Raw genomic sequence first — 24,261 nt, forward strand, 5'->3', positions numbered from 1 at the left:
GAGAAGCGAAGAGGACCTCAGTGCTGGAGTGAGGCTCTGGCTCACATTTCCCCCTTTTTGCTAAACAGTCCCAAGTGGTAATAGTGTGTCCACATGTCCAGCCAAGTCTTCAACTACAGGTCCCTTTGAACATGTGGGTTGAGAGTAGGGTTTTAAGGGTCAGAGTCCACATCCACAGCCAGGGAGAGAGCAAACTCTAGCAGAGAGCAGGGACCCCCTCTCTGCCTACAGCAGGCCCTTTTCCAGAAAGAATGGAATGGGCTACCCCAAGCAGCAACTCCTGATTCTCACATTCTTAGAAACAGCCACAATCTCTGCCTCCTTAACTGTACCTGGAGCCAACGGTAAAAATAAGAAGAGGGAGAGACTCCTGTAATTGGAGCTAAACAGTGTTAAAGTTAGTAAAATTAACATTATTTCGTGGAACAATAATTTCTCAAGATGGGACAAGGAGGGTGGCTGGAAAGGGAATGGGAAATGACTTCACTGGGAAGGCTTTTGCTAGGTTGAAAAGGACAAAGCTTGCCTTTGTTATACTCCTGGCTTCTGTTCCCACAGCTCTGAAGTATAAAGGCTTCTGGCATGACATCCCAGTTTAGCACCATTGTTCCTAGGATCTGCTACTGAAAGGACTATTCACTGGAAACCTCCTCTCCCAGGCCATGCTTCTGTTGGCCACTGTTTATTTATATAGTGGTTTAACAGCAGCTTGCCTTGGATGTTTGAACAAGCCAGACCAGGTGTAGCATTGTGTCATCTCTCCAGTCTCACCTTGCATGCTCACTCCTAATTAAAAGCCAGAACCCAACTTTCATTCTTTTGCCAAATACGTACTGAGCCTCTATCACATGCTAAGTGTTGGGGCTAAAGCTGACAAAAAGCAAGAAAAACATTAATTATAGCAGAAATCCACGAAAGAACAAATAGGCCATCCCTCATATTAGAAAAGGTGAATCACAAGCCATAAATCCCTTTCCAGGAATGTGAAAAACGAATCACAGTTTGGGGTCCCTGATTAAGACTTAGGATTGCTGGAGACGTGATAAGAACTAAATTGGAGGAGGCTTTAAGTAGGAAAAAATCTCCAAGAAGAGAGGAAGCCCTGGAATGTGACCTGCATCTCCCAATCCTGGCCAAATTTGTCCCAAATGATGTGCTTTGAGACCACTCTTCAGTCTCCCTGAAACCGAATTTTATTTTAGCCCCCTGGGGCCCCGGTTTCTGGCACGGGGCATTGCCAACCTGTGAACACCTCAGGATACATAGAGCAGTATTCGCTCTAGGATGAAAAGGGCTTGTGTTTAATCTGTCAGGGTAGGAGGGGAAAAATGCCTCTGGGAATCCAAGTCTGTGGAACTGGCTCAACAGAGAGGTGTGGATTTATAGGCAAACATGATGGCATAGTGAGGGAAACCTGGCCAATTTTGTCTTAAAAGAGTAGTTATGTTTGAGGTTGCAAGGCCACTATATTTTAAGGAAGTGCGAAATCTGATGGAATCTTGCTTGTCCAAGCCTGCATGGCCCAATTTCCTTAAAAACTACTTATTTCCTAGTTTATGGCGTCTAATCCCGGGTGAGCTCTCGCTCACTCTCTCGGGTTTAAAGCCCTGCTGAAGAGTTCAGCCTTGGACCGGTTATCCTCTCTGAGCATTTCCCCACTTATCGGAGTCACAATAGTAATACTTGAGGTAATTATGAGGATGGAATGAGAAAACGTGTCCAGAGGAGCATCTATAAAATCAGGATAGTCTTCTCATTCCTCAGGGTATAGGGAAGATTTACTTTAAAGTGAGTTATGAGAAACCAGTTTAATACTTTACAAATGTTAAGTTTAAAAAAAATCGTAATTCTTTGGAATCTTACTCATCTCCTCTCTGGCGATTGGAGAACTTGCCCTGGTTTGGGACAGTGAGTCAAGCTCCTGCAAGTCCCCGCGCCCCCGACGACAGGGCAGAAAGGGTGGGCAGGGGACCGAGCTCAACATTTATTTTTGGACCCCGCTCACTAAAAATACCTCGGTCTTCCCGTTTGGTCACGCTCCCTTTTGCCCTGAATGGATCGCGGGGTCCCCGCCGCCCGCCCCACCCCCTGGCCCTCGCCCTTTAAAGGAGAAGGGCGTGGGGACGGGCTCCTGCCGCCCGAGGGACATTTGCGAGCCGCGGGCAGGCAGGGGCGCTGACGTCAGGCCGGCGCGGCGCTGCGCTCCGGGGCGCTCGCGGTCAGCGGTAGAGGCGCCTGCGGGGCGGGGCGGCCTCGCGCTGGGATTGGCCGGCCTCGCGCGAGCGCCGCGCGGATTGGCTGGCGCCGTTTTAGAGGGAGTCGCGCTCTCCAATTAAAGCGGCCCGCCGGCGCCCGGCCGCGCTCACAGCTCCCCCGGCCCGCGCCTTTGGCCATTCAGCCGCCGCCGTCCCCGCCGCGCGCCCTCGCGCCTCTGCCTGAGAAGCCAGGCGCTGTCTGTCCGACCCGGAGGAAGATGGCAAAGGTGGCTAAGGACCTCAACCCGGGAGTTCAGAAGGTGAGCGGGGATCCGTACCGACCCAGATTCTTTCTTTCCCCTGTTTTCCCTTCCCATCCGTTCGCTAGAGGGAATGAGAAGGAAACTCATCAAATCCCAAGACTTTGCAGAAAGCAAAATAATTGGGAATACATTTTGAGCTAACAGGCACACGCCCCAAAATCCACTCTTCATGCCATTGTGTAAAGTATTTGCAAAGGGCCTGAGTTCTTCGGGGATGCTCATTAAAATTTAATTAAGGTGGATTTTTGTGTTTGGGTTATTTTGTTTTGGGGTTTTTTTTATCTTAAGGTCTATAGAGGAAACATGCTGCAGCTTCCCCTCTCCTTGACCCCTTCCGTGGTTGAAGTGGGAGGGATGGAGGCATGTAATATTTACTCACCGGGAGCCTGCCCTTTTGCTATTATCCTATACTAGTGTTTTGTGTTTTTCCCCCAATGCGCGCGCGTGCACGCGCACGCGCTCACATACACACACATAATTTCTTTAGTTGGTGATGTTGGCAGTGACAGCAGTTTCAACACAAGGGAACTAATTTCTGTCCCCAGGGTCTGCACGTTTCCCTTTCAAGAAGGGCTGGCCAGGAGCCCAGAAGGTCACAGGCAAAGTACCGCAGGAGAGGCCTGCAGCTGTGCCTCTAACACCCACTTGCCACTAACCTGAATGCAATTGGGAGACTTAGAGGACATGTGAACAGGAAGGGAGCCGAGAGACAACCTAGGCTTTACAGATGGGGAAACTGAGGCCCAGGGTCACAGAGAGTTGATTCCAGCAGGCAGCAGAGTGTAAGGAAAGCCATAGGCATTCAGACCAGTGCCCTGCCACTTTTTAACTGCATGGTATTGACCAAGTCATTTTCCTGAGCCTCAGTTTCCTCGTCTCTAATGTGGAGATGACAATCCCCTCCTCCCTCACAGCAGCGGTAGTAGCAATGGTGACACTGTGGGTTACTCTCGCAAAGCAGTAATTGTTCAACTCAGATTTGAGGGGATTTAATCATGCAGAGCAAAATCCTCCTTAAACATCTTCCATTACCTGCAGCAAAGACTGAGAGGAAAAAAGATAAAAGATAGTGTCACAATAAAAATAAAAATGCAAGCCAGACACTTAGAGGCACCCCATGCACCATTTAATTTATAGCCGCGCCCTTCCACGGATGACCTGCCCCAGACCTCCACACAGAGTCCAGTGGATCTTTCTGGATATGCACACCAAGTCACATTTAATCTGGGCATCTCTCTGGAATGTACCATGCCTCATTGCATTTGCCAGACTATTTGCAGAATCAGGTCATCTCTTCTTCTATGGAATTCCCATAACCCTTTAGACCTTTGGAAAATACCTATTAATTTATACCTATTAGTGACTTAAGCATGCAGTCCTCTTGTCTCTCTATACATCTTTCTGAACTCCTTGAGGGTGAACTTTTCTTGCTCATCTCCATTCTAACATAGCACTAACATAGCCATTCCATATACAGCAGGATTCAAGAAACTATGGGTGAATCACTGAGAATCTCTGTCCAGCTAAGACCACAATATTGGCATATGGTACATTTTATGCATTGTTATTTTTTAACTTGTAGCACTGTGCTATTTGTGTTTCTAAACTACCTCCCCAAATTCAATTGAAGTAGAGGAGTTCAAGGCTATGGTGACATGGTTCGTTTGTTCTCTGGAAAATAAAATGGTTTCTGGGTATTTTGAATATAAGCTGGTTGATGTGAACATGTTAGGTGAGACGAAGTCTATGGAAACATGCTCCCTCTCCACAGGCCTGGGTCGCCAGTTGGAAGAAGCCTTGTTTTTATTTTCCTTTGCATAGGAGAGTGTGATTATCTGGATTAGAGGTGGGACATGTTCCCCTTCGTGTCACCCTCTAGTGCCAACTTCCTTGGCCTGCAAAGGGTTTATTTTCCATTTAGATCCAATTACAGGCTTAGAGAAAGAATGTGGTGGGTAGAGATGAAAGGGCAGATATTTTTTGCTTCTTGGGACTGCAGCAATCAGGAGGAGGATGAATGCTTTGTTGATTAACCAATGTCTTCAACTCAAAAAGGTGAGGAAGGGAAGGGAGTGGAGAGAGGCTCGCCCTGCAGAGCGTTACAGCAGTCGTTAAGTACTGTGTCACATCAGCAGTGTGCTGAAAAGGTTTTATTGCATATTTACTTTTTAAATCTGTAACAGTGGGGAGTTTTATAACATTTGGCTTTAGGATGCGTAATCACACTTAGACATTTTGAAACAATTTCATAGAATCTTAGAGCTGCAGAGGACCTATTTACAAACTGAGAAATGGTTTAAAATGGCATCCACACTGTCTCCACTACCTTCCCCACAAGGGGGCAGGCAGGGAATCCCCAGCAGCTGGAAAGTCTTTAAAAGAGGGAACTTAAAATCCAAAAACTGGAGTAGCCTTAGAGATCATCGAACCGATCCCACACAGGCTGAGGGACTGACCGTGGGTCACATACATATGTAGTGGCAGAGCTTAGAAACAGTTCCCCAAATTGTCTCTTCCGTGCTAAGTCAAATGCTACTACTGGCTGCTTTTGCGGCATCTCTTGTTTTTCTCCCGGGAAGGAGAAGTTTTCCTGGCACAGAGAGTTCTCTGAGAATGGTGAAATTGCCAACATTCTTTGGTAACAAAGGGCCTTGAAGGCCAAATGCCATTTCTCTTGGTGGAACCAACCACTGTCATGGATTTATTCTTCTATTGTTTATTAAGAATACTGGTTACCAGTACAGGCTTTGGCTTCAGGTCTGGGTTCAAATCCCAGCTCCACCATTTACTAGCTGTGTGCTCTTGGGCAAGCTGACTAACTTCTGAGTCTGTGTCCTCACCTCATCTGACAGTTGAGGAGATGGTAGCAGCATCTACCTCCCAAGGCGGCTGTGATAGCTGAATAAGATGATGTATATAAGGGACTCAGACATGAGCACCCAGAGTTAGCCACTATTATTGGTGGTGGTGGTGGTACATTTCAATGAACAAATTGATGCCTAAATGAGTCTTTTGGTGAGTATAGGACACATTATTATTTAAGACTGTCCCACCTGAAGAGCAACCAACTTTCATTCAGCTGAACCTAAGCCAGTTGGTCAGCCTTGATAAGCTAGGACAGTGACCAGTGATCTTGCCTTCATTATCACCCAACAAAGTCTGCTTACGTGGAACAAAGTCTTTCCTTCTGAACATGGATTTCCAGTCACTGAGCACATCACTCTGGAGTTACAGAATTTAAAGCCCAGATGGGGACACGGGGCTCTTTTCCCTTTTTAGATAAAGAAACTGAGGCGCAGAGGGGTCAGGCTTCTTAGCAGAGGTTTTGACTGTCAAGGAGCCATTTGTAGGAATTTAGAAAGGATTAGAGCAATGAGATTATGAGCATGTTCACTGTTAACTGTGCATGTGCCAGTGGACTGGCAACAATGGGCTCTATTTGTCACCTCTCAACACGATGCCCACGGAGCATTAAATGATGGTACTACTAAGTGCACTGCCAGGTTCAGCAGGGCATCTCTCTCCACGCCTCCACGTCACATCCCTCTTGGCTTTCCTGTCCTACAGGTTAGTCCTTCCCACTGTACTCAGCCCTTCCTGCTTTCACCTCCAGTCCCTGCAATGTGCAAAACTGCTGGCACATCTCCCGGGCGAGCTGATCCAACGTAAACACGGCTCCACAAGAATTGTCGTTGGCTCCCTCAGTCTTAAAAACGTATTAAGCTGTCACTTAAAGGCCTTAATAACCAAGACATTGGAGACATGCCTATAGGTGTATAAGCAACTTGGCCCACAAAAAGACTTATTTAAAAAAATAAAAATAAATTGTCCAAGTCCCTCTTAAAGGATCTCCAAAAAGAAATGCTGAAAACATTACTTTGTAAATTGCAGATTCTTGTCCTAGTGTGCAGGTGGAGTTGGGAGCTGACAGTGACTTTCACCAATGTATCTGCCACCTGTAGCAGTGGGAGGCAGTGGAAGCCTTAATCACAGATGGTCTCTAACTTTAATCTAAGCCATTTTAGCTCCAAGACTAGGAGACTAGTCCAGGGCTTACTCCTCGAAGTAGGAAGGTGGAAAAATTGACCTTGGTGTTCCCCTCTGAAGATCCTGTAGCCTGATCTCTCCACATTAACTGACCAAAGATGATGAGGAGGAAAAAGAATAAGTCAATTGAGTAAAGACTGGGGACAGGAGGGAGCTCTCCCGTGTGGGCTCTTCTGTGTGTCTCTCTTTTCCACACCTACATCAGCCCCTTCCGGTGAGGAAAAGGTAAGGAGTAGAGAAGCAAGGGGATAGTTTTTCCTGCAACCCACTGGAGTCGGCTGGGCTCCGGGAAAGGCATCCAGTTTGACTTTAGGAAGGGGAACCATCCTTTCCTTACACTTGCACATTCAAGTTGTATAAAAAAGTGGAGATTTGCCATGATAAGTAACAGACCTTGAGAATTCTTACCTTCCTACCACCATTTAAATATTCATCCAACACTATTTAAATATTTATTTTAAGAACAGATTTCTGGCAGGAGGATTGAGTTATTACAATAACCATAGACATTTACTCATTGGGAGACTTTGGACGGGTTCATTTTCCTGGGAAGTGGCAGAACTTGAATGAGAATCGGGCTTCCTTCTGCCTCTAGCCACTGACCTTCTCTTTACTCAAGGTTATCTCCCAAATAACAGATGACTGTGGCAAAATAGGCCTAAAACGTTGTTCCGCTGAAAGCAGAATTGCGGAGCAGCTTTTAGGGATATCCAAAACTAAGAGACAGCTGTTGCTCTTGAAGTGCCTTTGTTTGGAAATATCCCCCCATCCTCTATCATTTGATAACAGGAAGAAGACTTGGCTGGCAGCTGCCATGATCTCACCAGGTGCAGGGCCACCAGCCACTTCTACAGGAGTCCCTCAAGATCACGACATTTCCTTAATTTCACATGGAACATTTGGGGTGTCCCGAAACGTTCTTGGAGCTTCACACATATCAATAGCATGGATCTGCAGAAGCTCTAGAAAATGCTTTCTACAAAACCGTTATAGAGAGAGTTAAACACAAAGTTGGGTCTCCTATGTATACCAAAATTCTGTTAGTGGCTGAAATGTATATTTGGTATCTAAGCCTAAATATTTGATAAGGAAATTGTGTTTTGAGAAAAACAGAAATGATAATGCAATTACAAAGCTTTCTGAAACTCCCAAATCAACTCCTGGGCTCCTGTCTACTCTTTTATATGAGAATTAAACCCTTTTACATTGCTCGTTCTTACTTTTATCATCTATTTGGACTCTTGCCTCCAAAAGACTTATGTGTACTGTGTTAGGATGGACGCGTTTGGGAATAGGCAAAAGCGAGGAAGGAGAGACATCTCTTAAAGGCACAGAGGATGCTTGATATTTTCCTGTATATTATCTCATTTAGCCTTAAGGACTACCATGCAAAAATATTAGTTTCCTTTTTACAAACAAGTAAATTGCAACTAAGAGTTTAAAAGGACTTTACTAAGGTCGCATGATGACACGTTAAGAACTCAAACTCAGGCCTCTCTGATTCTGAAACTTAAGCTCTTTCCACTATACAAGAAGCAAGAAGACATTCATCAGAAGCAGAAGTCTGAAGAGGGACTATGATTATTCTGTGAGCTTCGCACACAGAAAAAGTTCTTCTCACTCACTGAACTCATTTATGGGGTCTGATTCAGGAACTACACAGCATTTGCCAAATGGCACCAGGCATCTGCACCTCTCTGATACCTCTTGGTCACTACCAGGAGTATACTGTCACCCACCACAAGTCAAAGCCATTTCCCAGATATAGAATAAGGGCTTTCTAGATTTCTCCTGGTTTTCTAGAAGGCTAATGAAACTTTCTAGGCAAGAGGCTGGTGGAGAGATCTTTTAAGGAATCGTACATATTATCCTGGTAATTAAAAAAAAAAAAATTCCTAGCAATCCTAGTCCCAGAGCTTCCAGGAAATTCTAGCCTGGGGATAAGAGTGGCCTCAGAGTGTGCATCTCTACATGACTGGTCAGCCTGACTTGTGGTCTACCCAATAATTTGTAAATCAGGACCAAGCAAAACATGGCCCAGGCCCCTACCAGGATATGCTTTAAAAGGAAATAAGATTACTAAGGGGGAAGAAAACAAAGGCTCCATTTGGCAAGTCACTCTTTTGAAGGACAAAGGAGCGCCAGTGTCCAGACCAAAGCGGCTGTTTCAGATCCACATGATTTGTTTATGGATTGATTTTTTTCTCTCTCCTCCTATTTAAAACACTGGATCCTTTGTAAAATTTATCTTTGGAGACAAATGCTAGTGAATCATTGTATAAAAGAGTTGAGCAGAATCTAGTGGTCGACTTGTTCAACCCCTTCATGTTGCAGATGGGAAAAGGGGGAGAAATGACATACCCAAAATGTACATATGACATAACTGAGCTGTGCCAGACCGAGACGCATTGACTCACAGCATCTTTTATGAATGAAGAAGAAGAAGATGTCCTCTTTATTCTGTCACTTACACACCCAGAGTGTCTCAGTTTTAGTCTACCTCACACCCTCAAACTTCAGAAGGTCAGGTGAAAAGTCTGGCTGTGAACTTAGCTTTGGCCACAAGGTTCAGAGGCCATTTAGAGAAGCAATTAAACATACAACATTTCCAAGCATAGAGATCTAGATGTGACTCGTAGGTCTGCTACTTGCCAGACCTTTGCCAAGTTACTTATCCTCTCTGGACCTCTGATTTCCCATTTGGGAAAAAAACTCTAACCATAGTTCTACATTTAAACAATAGTTTAGTGAAGTAAAGGACATAAAGTATCTGGATGCATAGTAAGTGCTCAGTAAATATTTTTCTTTTCTGTTACTGGTACCTGCTCTCATCAGCACAGTGCAAAAATCCCATAGGTCCGTATGTGCTGGAAGGTGGAAGGCCAAGTTCAGTTTATCTACCTCACAGGTGGCTTCTAAGATATAAGGTTGCATGATCTTCTTTTTTTAAAAAAATAAATTTGGATGTAGACATAAATATACTCAAACCACATCATATGCAAAAATCATGAGAATGTCAACAATTGGTCTTGGATGTCTACTTGCTACCCTTTTAAAAGCAGCCCTCCCCTTGTCCAGTACAATCGTTGACCTCTGTTATGTAATCCTATACAGGCACTTACCCTCAGATGTCTTGCTTATAAGATAGGGTAACAGTCATTCATGTCTTCATGGAACAAATATTTATTTAGCATCTGTTATGTGCTACTATTCTGAGTACTGAATCTGAGAATGAATAAGAAAGCTTTGGTCCCCGCCATGTAAAGTTGAGTCTGGTGGAATTCATTTTTCGAAAGGTAGGGGAAAGGCCAAATAATGTCAGTGTTCTATGATTCCGTGGGTTCCTTGACCTCCCCCCACTCCCCAACACACATGCGTACCTTTCTCCCCTTTCCCACACACTCTCCGATTTCCCAGGTCTTCAGAGCCACATCCCAACCCTGGTCATCTCCACAGTGTGACTGTGGAATGAGTGTGATAGTTCTCCCACTTGTCACATTTTAAACAGGGCCTTCTTTTCACCAGTGGCATTGAGTGAAAAGAAGTAGGAAGCAAGGGGGACTCCTGGCAGCTCTCGGGTCTCCCTGGTAACCAGCTACCTCTTCAGCCTTTCTGCAGAGATGTGGTGATAGACCAGTTGTCTGTGCTCAGTGTATGTCCTCAGAGGTAGCTGAACACTCCAGGCTATATTTTTCTATGGTGTTGATCTCAGGGACACCAAAGGACAGGAGCATAGGGAAAGAACTCTTGGCTGAATAATGTCCCTATAAGAAAACTGCCCTTAGGAAGAGAGCATCTATTTGAGCTGGTATGATTAAGTGGCATTTCTAGGTACAGATTCATGAGGCTGACCACCAAGGTGACTGGCTGGGTAATCTATTGGCTGAAAGAAGTGGAGGGAAAGTGGATCCTAGATTTGCCCTCATCCTGGAGGAGGGCCATCCACCCACCAAGGCACACCTGTGCTCCCCTCCCCAGCCCTGGCTCTGTGGCCAGCTGGTCTCCTGGTTAAGGAGATCTGGCTCTAGTGGGGGGAGAGGTAAGAATTTGGGGGATTCTTATTTATTGTAAAGGAAGGATGGCAGGGAGTTTTTCTTGAAATCTTGTTAATAGATAGAGGGAAGGTTTTTAACCAGGGATCTGTGGATAAAATTGAGGATGTCAGGGAACTTAAATGAGGAAAAATATTACATCTTTCTATCCCTAACCTCTAACTGAAATTCAGCATTTCCTTCAATTATGAATGAAAACAAAAGCCCTGGAAGTTTAGCAGCCCGTGTGCCTTCGATACCAATGGAAATCAGGTATTTTCATATGCTCTTACAGCTGAGGTAGATCCTCAGCATATCATGTAAACTCATCCCTGCTCTGAAATGACAGTAATTATATCTACTGCTAGATCTGGTAAATTAACTTAATAAAGGCACATATGGTATGTTACTAAATCACAGATTTGTTTGTATATATGGATACTATTTCAGTAATATTGGTTTCCTTAGTAATTTTATTTTATGCATTTAAAACATTGTTCTGAGAAGAGATGCTTTCATGTCAGACAGCCAAAAAGCCCAAAGATATTAAGACCCCCCCCATCAAGATAAAGCTTTAACAGTATTATACACACACACACACACACACACACACACACACACAGCTTTAGTGGATTGAGGTGTGAGGCTCTTGGAATAGACAAACTTGGCTCAAATCCCAGCTCGGCTACACATTTCCTGTTACCTTAAACAAGTCATAGTAGCTTTGAGCCTCAGTTTCTTCATCAATAAAATGGACCTAAAAGTTACTGTATTCATAACAGTAATCTGTTAAGATCTTAGCACAGTACTTGACAAATAACGAATGTATGTTAAACATAGTTATCATCACCGTTAAAAGAGCTAGTGATAGTGAAATGGTAAAGAGAATAAAAATATTATTTTGATTAAACTTTTTTACCCGCCTCTGATTTGGCCAACTTTAATAACTTATTTTGTTCAAACATGCATTACATAATTATTATATATCAGGGACTGAGCTGAGCAATGGAGAAATAAAAGGAAAGGAATCCCAAAATCTGATAGTTTCAGAAAAAGAACAGCCTAGTCAAATCATCAAAGAATTACATCAGTGCCTAAAGCCCTTGAGGTACGAAAGTGGGACTGAAGGAGATCAGAACAGGAAGTACTAAATCTTACCTGGGGAGGTCAGGGAAGGCTTCCCAAGGAGACACCATTTGAGCTGAGTGTTGAAAGACAAAGATGAATGAGCTCTTAGGATAAGGTCACAGTCCGATTTTATGCCTTCCAAATCTGACACCCATGTTCTCCATCCTGTCTGACTTCTAACTTGGGGAATATCATCCATCTTGCACTGTGGATGGATATGTTCCAATGTATCCATCTACCCACAAATGCACATCTTTTATTTGTTCATCTGAGATACTGTTCCTCTTCCTCTTAACTAAAACACTTAGGGGTGGTAGCATAGCAGGGCCTGCCAAGCTGGCATGCAGAAATCTACTTATGGCAGTGGCTTGAGACTCTCCCATACCCAGCAATGGCATTCCAGCAAATTCACCCCCATTGAGTGAATTTTTGCAGGAAAATATAGACTTGTGTTGTGACAGAAGGAAAAGAAGATATAACTAAGGTTATGTAATATATATGGAAAGAAAGGAACACTCACAGACACACACACACCCTCGTGAGGTTCAGCACACAGCACATGGAAGCAGAACATGCAAACCCCACTTCCAGCACCACAGGAAGTGTGTAAGCCCTGAGTTTTACTTTGAAATTCTGAAACCATTCCAGTGTTAATTAGAGGAAAAGAAATCCCAAGTAGGATGTCTTGATGAACTGTGAAAAAGAAACTTAACCTTTTGAAATACGAGAACTTGGGTAGCAAGGCCCAGAATCTTGCATCAAAACAATTCCTTTCACAAAGTTCTTACTTCAGATTTCTGACTTGGTCTGAAAATATGGGTTCCTTCATGCCATATTTTAGAGCAGGTGATACATTGAAATAAAACACACACGTGGTTTGAATATCGAAATGCCACTAGGATGATGGTTCTTGATTTTTGTCAGTTATATATGGTACATTAAACAGAGAAAAAAAAAAAAACCAGATGATTCCCTGGTGATTATCTGGAAAATTATATTATGGTGATCATCTCTGTGCAAAGACCTGAAGAAAGGGCAAGATTTGATAGAAAAGCCCTGTTTTCTCAAGTCTGTCCTCCTACACAGCCAACAGGCCCAAACGGCCCATGGGGAAAACACAACCCTGTACAAGACTCATGGCTAATTAATTAGAACAGCTGTCACTACCCGCCTTTGTACCTTTCCTTGGCCCCAACCCAGAGTTGGGACCATCACAGGGGAAATCATCATATACTTAGTTGAATAATGTTTGTACATTATATTTCAGCAATTAAAATTAACTTTTTTAAAATTAATTTTTAAAAGGTGAAAGGGCATTAGAGATTCTCTAGGTCAACTTCCTTCTTTAACAGACAAGGAAACAGACCCAGCTGGATGACTTGCTCAAGGTCACAGAGCTAGTTGGCAGAAGATTGGATAAGAATTCAGGGTTTCATGGTATTTCAGGTTCAAAAGACTTTTTAAAACTCTATTTTGTGTAACCACTCCATCCAAAACCTTAAACTTGAGATGAACTGGGCAGCAGATGCTGTAAGGAGCCTGCTGGGGAGCACTCACCCCTCCTTTTGAAAAGGTCTATGTTTTTTAACTACTCTAATTATTAAAAAGCTCTTTCTTGTTTTGAGCTAAAATCTCTCTCTGTGTGACTTCTTCCTGTTCATTCTCCTTGTCTCCTTGGTAGACGCAAAGATTTTTTTTCTGAAGTTCCAGTTCCAGTTCACCTTCTAAGTCCTATGTATTGGTCAGGATTAAGATGTCAGAGAATCTATTTCTTCCCACCTTCTGGGAGACCTAGTGTCAACTTTTAGTGGAGTGAGGTGACCAACAGACATCCCTCCGTTTTTATGTGGGGATCCGTTTTGTGACTTGTGCCTGCCCCTCCATGTGGTCAGAACGTTGTCCTCCCCTTCCATCCTCACCCAGTTCCCAGTGGGAAAGGCCACTTCTGTGCCACCAGACCATCCTGATTCCTGAAATAAGATTTTTAAAGTAGAAAAGCATGACAAGAAAGAAGGGCTAGACGGCTTTACAACGCTCAGAGAACAGCTCCAAACCTTTGCCATAAACACTCAGGAAAAATCAGCACTTCTCCACATGCAAAGCAACTGATTTTTAAAGAAAAAAAGGGGACAAGTATGTATAGAAAATCAGTGAAGACTAAGGAGGCAAGAAGAAACTCTTGATAAATAGAGATAATATCAAAAAATTTTAAAAAAATGATTTGTAAAGTTGTCATAGCTTATTACTGTATGGAATGCTAGAACAATGAGAGAGAAATCAAATTTCTCATCTTTGTGCCTTTTCCGTCTGGCAGGAGTGCTCAATAAATAAATGCAGAAGCTGACCATCCACGTGAACTTGCTTCCATTAAAAGATACCACTGAGGCAGTGAAAGGCAATCCACAGAAAGGAAATATTCACAGTACATATATTTGACAAAGAGTTGTATCCAGGATATATAAGTAACTCCTACAAATCAATTTTAAAAATCCAATTTTTAAAAAATAGGTGTCTAAATGGCTAAGAAGTGTAGGAAAATGTAGGTGGTCCACATCATGATTCATCAGAGAAATCCAGATTAAAAGCACAATGAGACGGCGTTTCATACCCAGCAGAGGAATAAAATTAAATACTGACACTACCAGGACTGAAGTGGACACGAAGCAATTGAAACTCATAAACATTGCCAGGGAAAATGTAAATGATACAACCGCTTCAGAAAACTAATCGATAGCGTCTAATAAGTTCAATATATACCCACCATATGGCCCCACAATTGAACTTCTAGGTATATATCCAAGAGAAAGGAGCACAGATGTCCACAAAAAAATTTGGACAAGACTTTGGAGCAGTTTTATTCATAATAGATCCAAACTGGAAGGAGTTTAAATCCCCATCAACAGGAGAATATATAAATAAATCATTTAATATTTATACAAAAGAATACTAGTTAGTAGTAAAAAAATATATATAATGTATACAAAAACAGGGGTAATCTTAAACATGTTGGACAGAAGAAGAAACCAGACATAAAAGAGTACACACCTTATATTTCCATTTATACAATGTTCAAAGACAGGCAAAACTAATCTACAGTGATAGAAATAAGAATAGTGACTACATTTATATAAGAAGCAGTGGTAGCCCGCCCCCGTGGCTCACTCGGGAGAGTGCGCGGATCCCATATGGGGATGGCTGGAGCTGGTGCGCTCACCGTGCCGAGGGTTGCAATCCCCTTACCAGTCAAAAAAGAGAAAAAAAAAAAAAAAGAGGTTGTTATTGCCTAGAAAGTGGCACTAGGGAACTTTCTGGGGAGCCGAAAGTGTTTTTTATCTTTATCTTGCTGGTGGCCACTTGGGATATACATACAAAGTAATCAAATAAATACTTGAGATTTGTGAATTTTTATTGTATATAAATTGTACTTTGAAGTACTGTTAGAAAATAAAGACAATATTTGATAAGCAATTGGAAAGTAGTATATCTATCCAAGCAGCTGAAGGATGGGGGGACAAACGGGCGGACAGAGAGCTGAGTTCTCACTGCAGCCCCATGAAGGTATCATGTTCAGGGAGAACTTTGTCCCAAGGACTCTTTCAAATCTTTCCATTGACTTCAGTCTGGCATTAAAGTTTGTATGTGATAGGTTCCTTCTCAGCCACATCTTCCACTTCAACCTTCCACTTCCCCCAAAGTGACCTGTCATTCATTTGCTGAACATACTTTTTCTTCTGCATGCTGAGAAAGTCTTCTTCGCCGTGAGCCAAAATCCCCACCATCTTCAGAGCCCTTCTGCATGAAGCCATTAGTTCAGACCAAGTTCTTTTTTCTCTGAACCAGCATGGGTTTACTCTCCTACTGAATGCACATTTATTTTCCTGAATGGCCCTGAGACATCTGCCACTGGGGCCTTACCTGTTTAATTCCTGTACCATAATATCCTGTGTAGGCTGAAATTCTCCATTTGTAAGCTCCTTGAGGGCAGAGACTGTGCCTTATTCCCCTTTGTGTGCTGCCTTTTATTTCCTTCTCATCTTAACATTCCCCCTTAATTCTACCAAGGAGTCTCCTTCCCACTCCTCCCACCCCACTCCTCTTTTGCCAGTTCTGAGCTTGGTCCATGAGTCAGAAGGCTTTGTAGTAAGCAACACGTGTGGGTCCCCTGAGGGGCACTGAAAGAGGTTAACAGTCTTCCCCACTCGATTCCACCTCTATTTTGTGTCCTCCACCCTCATGTTCTCTCTCCCTCTTTCTACCCCTCAGGATTCCCTTTCTTTGTCAGAAAAGAGAACAAATCTGGATGCCTGGCACATAGTGAGGGCTCAATAATATTAATGAATAGAAAAGGAAATGGAATGGAATCAGGAAATGGGAAAGAGGTAAGAGCAGCTTTGTTCTCTTTTCTGACAAAGACAGGGAATCCTGAGGGGTAGAAAGGGGGAGAGAGAACATGAGGGTGGAGAACACAAAACAGAGGTGGAATCGAGTGGGGAAGACTGTTAACCTCTTTCAGTGCCCCTCAGGGGCCCCACACGTGTTGCTTTCTCCAAAACCTTCTGACTCATGGACCAAGCTCAGAACTGGCAAAGGAGGAGTGGGGTGGGAGGAGTGGGAAGGAGACTCCTTGGTAGAATTAAGGGGGAATGTTAAGATGAGAAGGAAATAAAAGAAAATGAGAGGAGCAGGGGAAGGCAGCACGCCAAACCAGACCCTGAACTTTTGATGTATGCTCCCAAGTTTTATTACCCTCCTTCAAACTTGTCTATAAAAGGTTTGGCTTTAGGATGGTGGATGAGCCAACCCTTGATTCATTTCCTTTTTCAAACAACTAACTTGAACCTTCCTCTGAACCTGAGGCCCTTTTTTTCTGGCTTGAAGTCTCTTGAGGACAAACTCCAGTGATTTCCACAGTCTAGGAGGCAGTTGGACTGGATCACTGAATGACAGCAGCTACATCTCAGAAGAGTTGGTCCTCCTGGAGGACAAGAGCCAGAGGGATGACTGAAAACCAGCTGAAATTTAGTCCAAACCATTCATAGCTCAGACCAATATCTACTTTAAGTTTCTGGTTCTTGATGAATATTTATACCCAAATAGGGCCAGTGGAAAAGTTCCATCTGTGTGGATTTTAAGAGTTTTGCCTTTCCTCAGCCACGTTGACCAAACTCAGGAAAGTGGTGGAATCATTGCCAAGTACACACTCTTTGAAGTGCAAGAAATTCTGAGAAGGCTCTGGACTGATCATATTTCTTCTTATCCTGAAGGCTTAGAGTTGGCACTCACTTTTTTAAAAGTACTTAATATCAACACCTCTTGGTGCTTTATAATTTTAGCCAAGCTCTTGACACCAGGCTGACCACAAACAATCTTTTGAAAGAGTGGACAAGACTATTCAAAGTTTTGCTAAGTGAAATTGCTTTCTTATTGGTATTTTAAGATATTTCTAAAATCCAAATGGTCCGATTAATCACTTTAATTTCCTCTTTACTTTGCTAGTAGAGAAATGGCCTCAAATTTTCTCAGTTTTATTAGTCATTCCCTACTCTTTAGAACCAAAACTCCAGCAACTTCAGTAATGCTCTGCCTTTGATGTGAGGGACTAAAATCTAAGATACATGAACTGCTCTTATCAAGCCTGGGCCATGTGCCAGGCATTGTGCTCATTGTTTTTTGCCTAATTTTTACAACCCCATTTTACAGGTGAATAAACTAAGATTCAGAGGGATTAATTAAATTGCCATGGTTGCATGGTTAGTCATGATGAATGTGAATTGAATGTAGGACATTTTAATCCACAGAAACCTAATATATTTCCAGTGTTTTAGAAGTATGGGCCACAGATTTAGTTATGAGATGAATTTAGTTGGTACACAGACATGCATTAACAACATTGAACCACATTAATCAGCATTCTCCCTCTTTGCAAGTCTTTCATCCTTCTGATTATATCAAGGAAAAAGTCTTCATCTGGTGTTGAAATGTCTTTAACATCTCAAACATTTTCCCAACTTCATAGAGCTTTTTATTTATTTTTTTTTATCTTTTTTTTTTTTTTTAAAGATGACCGGTAAGGGGGTCTTAACCCTTGACTTGATGTTGTCAGCACCACGGTCTCCCAAGTGAGCTAACCAGCCGTCCCTATATAGGGATCCGAACCCATGGCCTTGGTGTTATCAGCACCACACTCTTCCAAGTGAGCAACGGGCCAGCCCCAGAGCTTTTTAAAAAGCAGTTGTATCTAGATAGAATTTCATGATGTTGATTCATATTTGTTGTATTTTTTATGGTTCTATTTTTTTAATACACTTGAGCAATAAATTTTTTTCAAGAAATAAGTTTTCAAAAAGCGATTTGCTTACTGAAATATAATAAGAAAATAATCACACAGATGGTATATGGAGGACAAAATTCTTGAAGGAGGAACATGAGGTTTTGTAAACATCTAATATTTGCTTATCCCTGATTGCTACAGCACTTTTCAGTTTTCAAAACATCTTACGTGCATCATCATATTTGACTCCCACAACTACCTCATAGAGCTGGTAGGGATTATGATCCATTTTAAAGGTGAAAAAATTGAGGTTCAGGAAGCAGAAACTGCTTGCTGGCATCACACGGATAGTGAAAAAAAGTAGCCAGGGTTCAAGTTCAGCTCCTCCAGCTCCAGCACGCATGGTGATCCCCCAACACTCCGTCAGCAAATCATTTCAAGGGCAGGAGTGGAGAAAGGGATCTTCCAAAGCAATGAGCCAAGACCAGAAATGCCATGGAAATCCTGCAAAGCTTAATGACTCTCATGGATTGGCCTGAGTTTCCAGAGTTCTCCAGTGCTTGTATATATTCTGTTGCATGGAGAAGCCTGCAGTGGAGTTTCTCTAGAAAGTCTGATTTTTCTCTCTCTAGTGAGCCACCTTCTAGAAGGTGAAGATACTGGCTTTCCCATCAGGGGAGCATCTCTTACCTACTTAGGTGCACCACACTAGGGATGATGCAAACTGGAAACGGGCCATTTAGTGAGGAAAAGCCGGTTCTGCAGCAGTTAGAGCACTTCCTTCCAAGTCTGCCTGCCTTGAGCAGGTGAGCAAACAGGCAGTGATACCATGAACATCAGTGGGTTTGGATGGCAAAGAAGGTAAGTTGGCAGTTCCATCAGTCTATCCACGAAGAGATTCCAGGAGCTGAAAACACTACTGGAGATAAAAGTGAAACTGGAGGGAATAGCTGAAGCCATTTGAGTAGATTCAAAAGAAGAGAACAACCACTGCTGGGCCTTGGAGGAAGAAGGGAGCCATCAAGGAGGGCAGAGGAGGGGTGGTCAGAGGGGTTGGAGTGACCAGGGCAGGCTGGGAGCCTGAAAACCAGAGGAAACCAGAGAGTGGCTCTTTTGTCCCAACTACACCTCCAGGCATCAGCCTCAGGTGTAGGATATCTAGCATGTGTTAGCTTTTGATATGCCAAGAAGCACAGAGAGAAGATGAAAATGCAAGTATTATAAAAGAAGCTATCTAAACAAGTGTTTATTGAGGAGCCACTATGTGCAAGGCATTATTCTAGGCACCGCTAATAGAGCAATGGACTAGACATTGAGGGACCCTGCCCCCATAGATCTTACAGTTGAGCAGGAAACAACATTAAAAAGTTATGTTCACGATTAAATAATTATCATCATGCTGAGTACCAAAAGGAAGTGCAAGACCACGTGATAGGGGTGTCCAAAGGACAAACGGGAATCTTTAAGGTGAAGGGGGAGAGAAATGGTCCAAGCAGAAGGAACTGCGTGTGGGCTGGCTCAGAGCTATGCAGGAATTTGGCATGTTTCCTGGGGCATATGGTTAAATGAGTAATTCCGAATTTATTCAAGAGATTATTTTCCAGAAAGTAACTTGGTTTCTTGCCATTCTGATTTTACATTTGAATTGTGTCAGATGAGTTTCAAAAGATCTTGAATGGGAATTATTTGCAAAGAGAATGACTGACCATCTGCTTATTTCTGTTTCATAAAACTAGGCTTAGAAAAATTTGGCCTAAATACTCTTTAAGGTTCTGTTTTCTTACACGCAGAATTCAACTATATTTAGTATGTACAACTAGATCACGATGCAAGGGGAAAATTAAGGAAAGGATGACATACTTGAACTAAAAAAATGGATTTAACGTTAGTTTTAACAGCAAAAAAGAGGAGAGGGGAGCCATTTATCAGAAGGATGCTAGTTTTAAGCCAGGAAAACATCTTGCTAAAGGCACTACACTAAAACACAAGAGGTTTTTTACTGTCAAGGCACCAATGTTAGTTGAAGGAAATACTGTATGTGTGTGTGTGTGTGTGTGTGTGTGTGTGTGTGTGTGTGTGTGTGTGTTATGTGTCTCAATGCTTCCATTGTCATACATTAACCTAAGAATTTAGGCATGAAATTCCCAGCAGGAATCATTTGCATAAGCAAAGCCTTCAGACTTAATAACAGGGCTGTACATTCATAAAGCACATTTCCTTTTAAGATATTAAGATTCAGAAGAGCAAGATTAAAAATCCTCCAACTTGCTTTGCTAAATCTCCCCCATTTCCAAAATTAACTCCAGTAAAAGAGGATTATCCTTGGAAAGATCAGTAACGCTGCAAATTTAGAACTCAGAGAAACACTCGTACGCAGACACATACACACACATCAAATGACATGCTTATCGGTTCTTAAGACATGTTCTTAAGATATCAAGCTGCTAAAATCAGGAGACTCTTATAAAGCTAGAGAGGTATAATCAGTATTGCTGGCCTCGAGCTTACATTTTACACTTGAGAAGGAATCTATTAAGGGCTGAAATCTAAGAATGATGAAACCAATTAGATTTTAATTTCCAAGTGTAACCTGAAGATATTAGGCCTGGGGATACCAACAGCTTGTTCTCATTTAGGAAATGGGGGTGGGGAGTTAGGAGTCCCCACGGAGTCTTTATTTTCTTTTATCTTGTCTTCCCCCAAGCTACTTGGTAAATCTCTGGATAAGATTCCCAGGGGGGTTGGATAACTTCTGGCTCATAGTGAGGCTGGTGGCTTTATTACTTCTTCCAAAAAACTGGCAAGGCACATGCAAGGATGAAAAAAGACAACTCCAAGACCAAAAGACTGTGTTGTAGCCCCTGGAAACATTTAGTTTGACAAGAAATGACAGGTCAGCTCTTGCCCTATAGGAATCCCTTTCATAGCAAATCAACATAATGCCCACCCTCTGGGAATCTGAATGGTCTCAAAAGATCCATAAAAAGTCCAGAGGTGGGTAGAGGTAGGAGGACCCTCCTTTCACTGACTCATTTAATTAAGTAGTTAGCCCTTTATAGTGGGCTGACTTTTCTAGAAACTTGGGCAATTATGAAAAAGATAAGGGAGAATGGTTTTACCCCCTCGGCTGGTTTTGTCAGTCGGACTTTGTACAATTTGCCATTCACATTAGGCAGGGACAATGTCTGTAGCTAGTTCAAAGGGAGCTGGTGTCAAAGGAAAATATTCGTTCAGTCTTAAAAATCCTATCGCTTCAGTCCGTCAGGATCTTATACATAAGATTTGTGGACCTGCTTTGGATACAAAGGCATGTAAACATCAGCTATCAGCAAGAAACTGGCGGCCAAAGAGGCTGGTTTCCTTTCTCCCTCAGTCACCATCGTTTTTGCCCTGCCAGCAGAATGTTAAACAAAGAAGTCCGCATACTGGGCGGGGACTGCCACTTGCTAGATTCTCCGTGCGCCATCACACAGACCCCATCCCCCAGCAGAGAATCATTCAATTTAGGATTTGGAACTTTACGCCTCGTTCTGTACTCCTCATTTTCAAAATGACCCCAACGCCATCACCTTCAAAAGATCAAAGAGATACTCTGCGACTATTTCCAGGCTTCCCCTTTTCAAAGGCTCTTGCCAGTGCCAACTTGGTGAGGACTTCCAGCCATGCAAATTATTTCATGGAATTGCTGTAGCTCTTTTATCAAAAAGTCCCTTATATCAGGCCTTTCCAAGAGTTGCAAACCCTTGAAAAATGTACTGATTTCAGACTTATCACCTCTTGGCCTATTTTTTGATGAAAGTGCTAAAAATACAAAAGGGAGAAATTATCAAAAAGGCAGACAGAAAGGAGGGGAGAAAAGAGGACAGTACATCCCCTCTCTTGGCTAACCGAGCGCTCGCAGTGTCTGCTCTGTTCTGCCAAGTGATAATGTGGTAAGAGGCAGATGTTACTAGGCGGCTCAGTTAGTAGACCAGATAACTGAGGGAGCTGTGATTGCAATAATGAGGTTTTGGACAGGAGGATATTTCTGGGATGCAGGCGGTGGGGTCAGCTGTTGAGGTGGAATACGGTTTTAGAACCACCACCACCATCAGCCACCCCGAAGGTAGGCTTACTTCTTTTATGGCCCTGGTTCTGGGCATTTGGGCTTTTCTGGAACCAGTCTCTAATCAGTGAAGCTTGGCTGGCAGAGAGGGGGATGGGAGGGCAGGGTCTTAAACAAAGAAGCCTTTCATTTTATACTTCCCTTTCCACATACGGGTTTGCTCTTCTACTCCGTTCTCATAGCCAGATGAACCCTTTTTGTTCACACATGATGTGAACTTTGCTGGTCTCTGATTATTCCCTCCCCCAGAGGGGAAGGCAGAAGTAAACAAGTGACCACAGGTAGCGGTGTTCCAGAAGGAGACATACACGGTGGTTAGAAGCTTGAAGCAGGAGGAGAGTAGGTACCTAGTCTAGGAAAGTCAAAGACCTCCCTGAGGAGGAATTGGCTGGCCTTTTCCAGAACTTCCCTAGGGGCATGTTCATGGAGGAGCCTCAGCAGGGCGACTGGGACATGACTTCGTGGACAGCTGGTACGAGAGACATAGGAGCAACAAGCCTCTTTCAGCAACCGCCAAAAGGGCCTGGGAGACCACACATCCCGCTGATCTTTTACATGCTCTGGAGGAGCATGTTGGGCATACATGAATTCATTTCTCTTTTGTGACCACCCTGATTTTAACTTAATCTTACCCATGAAATATGACATGTTGAGAGAGGGGGACAGTAAGGAGAACATGGTGTATTTTGTCCCAAACCCAAAGTGTCCTACAGTTGAACCTAGACAAACTATCTTGAGAAACAAAAATTAATGAATTAATAAATGAATGAATGAATGAATGAAAAGTTAAAAATTAAAAAGAACATACCATATCTTATAGAGAGTAAAAAGTATTTTTTCATTCAGCATTTGTTTAAAACTTTATCTGGGACACCAGAAAGTCCTAACATCACAAGGTAAATCCATCTGATTCTTTCAACTACAGCCCGTCCACGGGATACGTTCAACACACACAAACCATTTAGTAGGAAAAATAATTGAATTGTTTACCCTGAAATACTACCGATTCAAGCACTCCTGCCATCAGCTCATCACCTAACAATTGTGGTCCTTTTTTGTTACTTTAAATAGGACTGATTTTAAAAACAAACACAATGACCTTTTAAAACAATCGCAATTTGTTTAGTCTGCATTTTTATCATCATTACACAATTTAGGAAAAGGGTATCTAAACTGAAGAGATTTCTTCATATCCATGCTTGTCCAGACAGAATAGAAATGTCCAAGGAGCGACCCCAGGGTAGAAACCACAGATTTAAATACACACACCCACCCACACACACCCCTCCTTGAAGACCATCTGGCACATGACCTGTAATGTAGATGAGGTCTTTGCTGCTGCTATTGTGAGGATTGCCATGGTTTTAGGAGGCGCTTTATGCAAAGTCATTTCAATGGCTGGTTTCCACTGTTCCTGGAGAACACAGGTCAGAGGCGGGGAAGGGAAGTTCAGATAAGGAGAATGACAGCAGCCAGCTCTGCATGTTCCTCTGCCTGTAACCATCAGGTTCCAAGCCAGTCATATGTCAAGGCTGGATGGGATAAAAGATAGAATGCTCCAGGATTTGGGCTACAAGTACCACTCTTTCACCTCATTTTTGGGAAAAAAAATTGCCTTGCCCTTAGCCTAAACCCCTAGCTTGGAGCTTCCTAAAACTTGGGAAAGTGGGTGAGCAAGAAGCCAGTGGGTAAACATAGAGCAACATTTCTGCCTTAAGACTGGAGGGAGCAAGATGGGGAGCACTTGTCTTACACTGCAGCAGAAGAAATATATATGATGGAGTAGGATGCAAAAAGTCACCCTGATGTTTATAAGCAAACAGACTGGAAAGGGTTTTGGCTCACCTTCCTGCAGCATTGCTGGGTCTCCCGCCAGCCCCCTGGCTGCCTCCTCTGGTGGCACACAGGACCTGTCCCCTAGAGGAGCAGTGGGCACAGCGTTTACATTCAGGAAGGGCAGCAAATGTAGACTTTAACTTCAGGCTGACAGTTATCATATTGGTGAGAATATTGGTTTCATGACTGTTCAAAGATTTTGTAACACTGCTTTGGCAATTCATTTGTTTTAATTGTTGGGGAACTTCAAAAAGTGGAAGAAGTCCAGACCCTTTTCAAGATCCCAGGCTCCTTAAGCGGGAAAATGAAAAAGCCTTCCCAGACA

The 24,261-nt window shown here is 43.0% G+C and overlaps 1 protein-coding gene across 1 annotated transcript in view; it reads left to right on the plus strand.

Moving 5' to 3' along the window:
• The first annotated feature begins 2,140 nt into the window (after positions 1-2,140).
• Positions 2,141-24,261, plus strand: part of LMCD1 (LIM and cysteine rich domains 1) — a 61,168-nt gene continuing 39,047 nt past the window's right edge. Inside the window, exon 1 of the mRNA XM_063114681.1 lies at positions 2,141-2,515. Within this exon, the coding sequence (XP_062970751.1) occupies positions 2,474-2,515 (42 nt within the window). The 5' untranslated portion in view covers positions 2,141-2,473. The remainder of the gene's footprint in view (positions 2,516-24,261) is intronic.

This window comes from Cynocephalus volans, chromosome 11 (genome assembly GCF_027409185.1).
Source record: "Cynocephalus volans isolate mCynVol1 chromosome 11, mCynVol1.pri, whole genome shotgun sequence".
In the NCBI taxonomy this organism is placed as follows: Eukaryota; Metazoa; Chordata; class Mammalia; order Dermoptera; family Cynocephalidae; genus Cynocephalus; species Cynocephalus volans.